The sequence below is a fragment of the Otolemur garnettii genome, unplaced genomic scaffold (genome assembly GCF_000181295.1).
Source record: "Otolemur garnettii isolate 467f Iridium unplaced genomic scaffold, OtoGar3 scaffold00018, whole genome shotgun sequence".
NCBI classification, from domain to species: Eukaryota; Metazoa; Chordata; class Mammalia; order Primates; family Galagidae; genus Otolemur; species Otolemur garnettii.
In genome coordinates this window covers 23618413-23626044 of record NW_003852413.1, presented here as the reverse complement: position 1 = coordinate 23626044, position 7632 = coordinate 23618413, and the positions used below count along the sequence as shown (strand labels likewise).

At 39.3% G+C, this 7632-nt stretch overlaps 1 protein-coding gene across 1 annotated transcript in view; it reads right to left on the bottom strand.

Moving 5' to 3' along the window:
* Window positions 1-708: 708 nt before the first annotated feature.
* TOP2A (DNA topoisomerase II alpha) overlaps window positions 709-7632 on the bottom strand; it is a 36754-nt gene continuing 29830 nt past the window's right edge. The window contains exons 30-35 of the mRNA XM_003786393.3: window positions 6747-6899; window positions 5386-5512; window positions 5008-5051; window positions 3886-4023; window positions 1484-1683; window positions 709-1170 (exon numbers count right to left, since the gene is read on the bottom strand). Coding sequence (XP_003786441.1) covers window positions 1042-1170; window positions 1484-1683; window positions 3886-4023; window positions 5008-5051; window positions 5386-5512; window positions 6747-6899 — 791 coding nt within the window. The 3' untranslated portion in view covers window positions 709-1041. The remainder of the gene's footprint in view (window positions 1171-1483; window positions 1684-3885; window positions 4024-5007; window positions 5052-5385; window positions 5513-6746; window positions 6900-7632) is intronic.

Below are 7632 nucleotides of genomic sequence, written 5' to 3'. Positions count from 1 at the left end.
CCCAAAAAAAAAAAAAAAAAAAGAAAGAAAGAAAGAAACGAAGGCTATATTTTAATGTAAGGAAAAGGGTATAGGTGTGGGTTTAAAAAAAGGCATTCAGTGGCTTGCAATGTTTAGAACATTTTATTAAACTACAAAATTGTTGGAATTAAGCTACATAGAAAAACAGAGAAATATTTACAATAACACTGATAACATCACTCAGGGCACACACATGTAAAAATGCAGAAAAGTCTTGAACAGTTTACATGTTATAATCATGGAAATGTCCCCAAATGGAGCTAACAGCTTACTGGTTAGAATCAATACAATATAAAAGATCTTGGAGCAAATGTTGTCTCCAGTCTTATGGAATCCAGTCTTGCCTAGAAACTTGTTTCTCTCTTTGGGAGATTTAGACTCAGAGGCAGAGAGAGGGGATAAGTTAAGAGTTGAATAGTCACATAAGTGGTCTAATTATCTTCATCCTGTTGACTATGTTGAGGTTATACAGAAACAGCCAAAGTTATTTTGTTTTTAGCCTCTGATGATATTCAGGAGGATATGAGCAATTTCTCATTGCTTGAACAAATTCAGCACATAAAAGTTTGAGCATAGAGTATTTGTACTAGAACTATGTAAAGTTCTATCTGATAGACAATTACTTGTAAAACTAAGATAAAACAATTAATTATGGTCTATCTCATGTTTACTGAAAATTAAGGCAGAGTGACACTTTTAAACCAAAGTGCTATAATAGGTTTTAACTTAATTGAATGAGTCAATAAACAATTTATGCTGCCCAGAAAAGCTTAACATCAGGCTTTAAAGACAAAACAGACTCAAAACATAGAAAACAATGCCTTTGAGATGGTCACTATTTTGACAGTATTATAGAAAGCTAAAGGATACTGGGGCTCCACTTACTCTACTTTGATGGTCTTTTATTGAAAATGCCTTCTCCAAACTAAATTCAGAGGGCAGGAAATTAAGAGCTTCAGATGAGTTTAAAATCAGTCTTGGGCTCAGTAAGACAGTTACTTAAAATAATCATCTCACATTTTAAAATAGATCATCTTCATCCGACTCTTCAATATACTTTATAGGTTTCTTTGCCCGTCTGGATTTTCCCCGAGGAGACACTGTTGAGTCAAAATCCAGGTGGAAGTCATCACTCTCCCCCTTGGGTTTCTATAAGAAAAAAAAAAAGTCCAGGTAATTTGTGCAATGTAAACCCACAGCATCATTCCAGTGTAAAAAATTTATCAGACTACAATTCAAGTTTTCTACCTTCTACCAAGAAATAAGGGGGGAGATATAAGGCCAACTCTCCCAACTGACTAAATAAGTGAAATATTTAACTTTGTTAAAACTACATACAATAAAAGCTAGTGGGTTATGAGATATAAATTGAATTTCTTAAAAATATGCCAAGTTATTAAAAACAGAGGCTGAGTTCTATGTTTCGAACATCTATAGCAAAAGGACTAACTAGAATACTCACTTTGCTTGTGACTGCTTTAGAAATAATTTTCTTAAAACTAGAGTCAGAATCATCAGAAGTAGATGGCTTCCTTTTGCGTTGATTCTTAGTTTTGGCAAGATCAGGCTTTTCAGAGACACCAGATTTCAAGGCTGGATTCCTTTTGGTTCCTTTTGGAGCAGCCCTTTTTTGGGCACCGGTGGTGGAGGTAGAAGACTGACCTGCAAATCAACACAGGTAATTTATCATTGGCACTCTTGGATTAGTTTTTCATAGTGAACTTTCTTTAGCAACCTGATGTCTGTAAATTTGACACAGGAAAAGACAATCTAAAGAGAGCTGAAAAAACATTGGAGAATCAAAGTTTTTATTTTTTTTGAGACAGAGTCTCACTATGTTGCTCTTGGTAGAGTGCTGTGGCATCATAGCTCACAGCAACCTCAAACTCTTGGGCCAAGTGATTCTCTTGCCTCAGCTTCCCAAGTAGCTGGGACTACAGGCACCTGCCACAATGCCTGGTTCTTTTTTATTGCAGTTGTCATTGTTATTTAGCTGGCTAGGTTAGGTTTGAACCTTCTAGCCTCAGTGTATGTGGCCAGTGTCCTACCAACTAAGCTACAGGCACCAAGCCAAAGTTTTTATTTTTTTAAGAGACAGAGCCTTACTTTGTTGCCTAAGCTGGAGTGCAGTTGTACAATCATAGCTCATTGTAGCCTTAAATTCCTGGGCTCAAGTGATCCTCTCATTTCAGGCACTCAAATAGCTGGGATTACAGGGGTAAGCCTGGCTAATTTTTTTGTTTGTTTGAAACAGAGTCTCACTTTGTCACCCTTGGTAGAGTGCCATGGTGTCATAGGTCACAGCAATCTCAAATTCTTGGGCTTAAGTGATACTCTTGCCTCAGCCTCCCAAGTACCTGGGACTACAGGTGTCCATCACAATGCCTAGCTAGTTTTTCTATTACTAGTAGAGATATAGTCTCACTCTGGCTCAGGCTGGTGTCAAACTCCCAAGCTCAAGGAATCCACCTGCCTCGGCTTCCCAGAGTGCTACATTACAGGCATAAGCCACCTTGCCCGGCCTAGCCTAGCTAATTTTAAAAATTATTTTTTGTAGAGACAGGGACCATCTCACTATGTTGCCTAGGCTGGTCTAAAACTCCTGACCTCAAGCAATCTTCTTGCCCTGGCCTCCCCAATATGCTGGGATTACAGGTATTAGCTATTGTGCAAAGTATTGTTAAGCATTCATTTTTCTTCTTTTTTTTGAGACAGAGCCTCAGGCTGTCCCCCTGGGCAGAGTACCGTGGCATCACAGCTCACAGCAACCTCCAACTCCTGGGCTCAAGCGAGTCTCCTGCCTCCGCCTCCCAAGTAGCTGGGACCATAGGCACCTGCCACAAGGCCTGGCTATTTTTTGGTTGCATCTGTCATTGTTGTTTGGCGTGCCGGGCTGGATTTGAACTGGCCACCTTAGGTGTATGTGGCTGGCGCCTTAGCCACTTGAGCCACAGGTGCCAGCCTAAGCATTCATTTTTCTTTTTTCTTTTTTTTTTTTTGAGACAGAGCCTCAAGCTATCCCCCTGGGTAGAGTGCCGTGGCATCATGCTCACAGCAACCTCCAACTCCTGGGCTCAAGCGAGTCTCCTGCCTCAGCCTCCCAAGTAGCTGGGACCACAGGCGCCCACCACAACGCCCGGCCATTTTTTTTTGTTGTTGCAGCCATCATTGTTGTTTGGCGGGCCCAGGCTGGGGATTGGAACCTGCCACCTTAGGTGTATGTGGCTGGTGCCTTAGCTGCTTGAGCCACAGGTGCCGAGCCTAAGCATTCAATTTTCAAAAAACGTTTTATGTTAACTATTTGCAATTGCTTATAAATACCATCCCTGTCACAGAAATGAGGTAGATAATATGTAGTATTCTGAGGCTCAGCACCCTTAGCACAATGGTTACAGCACCAGCCACATATACCGAGGTTAGCGGATTGGAACTTGGCCCGGGTCAGCTAAACAACAATGACAACTGCAATGACAACAAAAATAGGGCAAAAATATGGGCATTGTGGTGGGTGCCTGTAGTCCAGTTACTGGGAAGGCTTGAGAATTGCTTAGGCCCAAGAGTTTGAGGTTGTTGTGAGCTGTGATGGCACAGCACCCTACTGTGGGTGACATAGTGAGACTCTGTCTCAAAAATAAAAAAATACAAAGAAAAAAATAAAAATAAACGTAGTATTCTGAGAAACACATGATTTGAAACCTTTTGACTATCAATTTTGATTATAAAAATACTAAAAGAAATTGCTTCCATTTGGAAAAGGTTTCATTTCAATATCAATAGTAAGTTTTGGAAATTAAAATTGAAATCGACTTGTAGAAATCAGTTAGTTAATTGCAATATTAAACCATCACAAAGATTTAGGCTTACTTTTTGCTGTTGTCTTCTTCACTGTCACATTCTTTTTAGAATCTGGGTTTATAATTTCAGTTTCAGCTGAGAAATCAGAAGCAGGAGGGCTTGAAGAAAGTTGTACACTGTCTTTATCATTAGCCTCAAGGTTCTTTTCTTCAGATGCAAAGGTAGACAACACATAAGCAACACATGAAAATCAATGTACTGCTTTGTCTCTGCTATGAATTACTGTTTCAAAACTATGTCTGTAAGGCCAGGGCGCAGTGGCTCATGCCTGTAATCCTAGCACTTTGGGAGGCCAAAGTGGGTGGATTGTTTGAGGTCATGAGTTCAAGACCAGCCTAAGCAAGAGAACTGGTCTCTAGTAAAAATAAAAAATGAGGCAAGAGGATCACTTTAGTCCAAAAGTTGGAGATCGCAGTGAGCTATGACACCACAGCACTTTACTGAGGGCAACAAAGTGAGACTATATCTAAAAACAAAACAAAACAAAACAAAACAAATAAACTACACCTGTGACTTTTCTGAAATATTTAAAATACAATCGTACAACTTTGTTTTAATTTCTGAATTCCTTGTCAGCAAGAACAGTTTTTTGTTGGTTTGTTTGAGACAGAATCTCACTTTGTTGCTCTGAGTAGAATGCTGTGGTGTCATAGCTCACAGCAACCTCAAATCTTGGGATCAAACGATCCTTTTGCCTCCTGAGTAGCTAGGACTACAGGCTTCCTCCATAACACCAAGCTACTTTTCTAGTAGAGATGGGGTCTCACTTTTGCTCAGGCTGGTCTTGAACTCCTGAGCTCAGGCGATCAACCAGCCTCAGCCTCCCAGAGTGCTAGGATTATAGGTAAGAGCCACCACATCTGGTCTTTAAAGAACAGTTTTAATTTCTTTTTTATCTCTAGGACCTAGTAAAGTATCTGCCAAGCAATTAGGATTACTTTTAATGTATTGAATGTAGAACGTATTTATGTACAAAACTAAACCTAATGAAAAGATATCAACGTAATACTAATAAAATATCAAAAATTATTTTCAATGAAAACATTTGTATAACATAGCCATGATTAGAACCCAGTTGGATTGAGTGTCCCAGTAAGGTAGATGTCTCACTACTTTTATTTAAATACATACCTGACATGGCACTCTTCTGTGGCTTCAGTTCTCTGTCAGTATGTCTAGAATAAAAAAACCAACAGCCTGACAATCAATTCTAAATATTTTCAAATAGGTTTTGCTCATCTTTTCTTCTTCATTAGAGGGACACGCTTCCAACTTTCTTTGGAAGTGCTCTAAACTTTCTTTTTGTCACACTAAAATAAAATAAAGAAATGTGTTGAATAAGAAACAATATATCATCTATTAAAAAACAATCAGGATCAGCTGGTGCCTGTGGCTCAAAGGAGTAGGGCGCCAGCCCCATATACCGGAAGTGGTGGGTTCAAACCCAGCCCTGGCCAAAAACTGCAAATAAATAAATAAATCAGGATATAGTCCATATAACATACTTACTTTGGGGAAGTTTTGGTTTTTGGTGGACTAGCATCTGACAAGACATAATCTTCATCTTGATTTGTTTCTTTATCAAAATCTGAGAAATCTTCATCTGAGTCCAAATCCATTGTGAATTTGGCTTTTGCTATTAAAAACATACATATACAAGTAATCAGAGAGGGCAATAGGAGAGAATATTTTTGTTTTGAGACAGGTCCCTAGGTTTGTTGCCTTGGGCTAGAGTATAATGGCATTACCATAGCTCATTGCTACCTTAAACTCTTGGGCTCAAGCAATCCTCCCACCTCAGCCTCCCAAGTAGCTGGGATTACACGTGTGTGCCTTCACACCTGGCTAATTTTTCTACCATTTAATATAGTCAGGGTCTTGTTTGTTGCTAAGGTTGATCTCAAACTCTTGATCTAAAGCAATCTTTCTGCCTCTGCCTCCCAAAGTGGTAAGATTAGAGGTGTGAGTCATCACACCCAACCAGGAAAAACATTTAATTCACAGATTGATGTAACATTTCATGAGTATTTTAGATTCAGTTTAATCTTTTTTTTTTGGGGGGGTAGAGACAGTCTCAGTTTATCGCCCTTGGTAGAGTGCTGTGAAATCACACAGCTCACAGCAACCTCCAACTCCTGGGCTTAGGCGATTCTCTTGACTCAGCCTCTTGAGTAGCTGGGACTACAGGCGCCCACTACTTTTTGTTGCAGTTTGGAAAGGAGCGGGTTTAAACATGCAACCCTCAGTATATGGGGTTGGTACCCTAACCATTGATTCACAGGCGCCACTCAAAGTTTAATCTCTTAAAAGATGGCTCCATTTTTCAAAAATTTAATAAAATTCACAGGCAGTCCCTGAGTTAAAAAGTCCAACTTACATAAAACTTGCACCTATGAACAGAAGATATTACAGGTGATAGGTAAATGTACCTGTTGCAACTTATATACAAATGCTACTTAAGAACAAACCTACGAAACCTGATTATAATCCAAGGACTGCCTATATTACTCTGCAAGGTAGTAATTTCTGGGATTAAATACTCTAAAGTATATTTATTTACTTAATTTTTTTTGGAGACACTTCTCTCCTTGGGTAGTGCTGTGGCGTCACAGCTCACAGCAACCTTCAACTCTTGGGCTTAAGCAATTCTCTTGTCTCAGCCTCCCAAGTAGCTGGGACTACAGGTGCCTGCCACAATGCCCAGCTATTTTTCTGTGGCAGTTGTCATTGTTTTAGCTGGCCTGGGCTGGATTCAAACCCGCCAGCCTCAGTATATGTAGCTGGCGCCCTACCCACTGAGCTACAGGTGCCACCTTTGAAGTATATTTAAATCTTATAGCATATCTAGAATGTTCTTTAGTTTTCCTTACTTGATACTGCCCGGGGCTTTTTTTCTCGTGCAGGGAGATCAAAATTACTTTCATTACTGCTCATATCGGATTCTGAATCAGACCAGGGATTTTTCTTCTTTCCTTTTGAGATTGGTTTAAATGGCAGTGTAGTTTGTTTCTTTGTCTTGGTACCTAGAAGGGAGAAATTAAACACTTGTATATGTTCTTTTGTTTATTTATTGGAGACAAAGTCTCACTCTGTCATTCTGGAATTGAGTGCCTTGGCATCATCACAGCTCACAGAAACCTCACACTCTTGGGCTCAAGAGATCCTCATGCTTCACCTTCCCAAGTAGCTGCAACTATAGGTGTCTGCTAAAATGCCTGTTAATTTTTCTATTTTTAGTAGACAGGTAGTAGAGACAGGTTCTCACTTTTGCTCAAGGTGGTCTTGAACTCCTAAGCTCAAGCAATCAGCCCAACTGAGCCTCCCAGAGTGCTAGGATTATAGGCATGAGCCACCGTGCCTAGCTGGTCACCTTTAAATATTCTTAGACTCACTTTTCTCCAACTATCATCCATCCATCCTTCTGATGTTTAGTGAACACTGTTACTAGTACTAGGTGTACTAGTAATAGTACAATAGTGAACCTAGTTCCTGTTTTTGTGGCTCACATAGCTTAGTCATTTAATTTCATAAATACAATGTGTTTATGTGGAGGATAGGGTATACATACATATAGACCAAAATTAAAATTTTTAATTAAAAAATTAAAACCTCGTTCTTCAAAAAACTATCAAGAAAATATCTGCAAATTATCTGATAAGGGACTAGTGTCTAGAATTTATAAAACTCTTGTAACTCCATAATAAAAAGACAACCCAATTAAGTAATGAACAAAGGCTCTTTTTTTTTTTTTTTTTT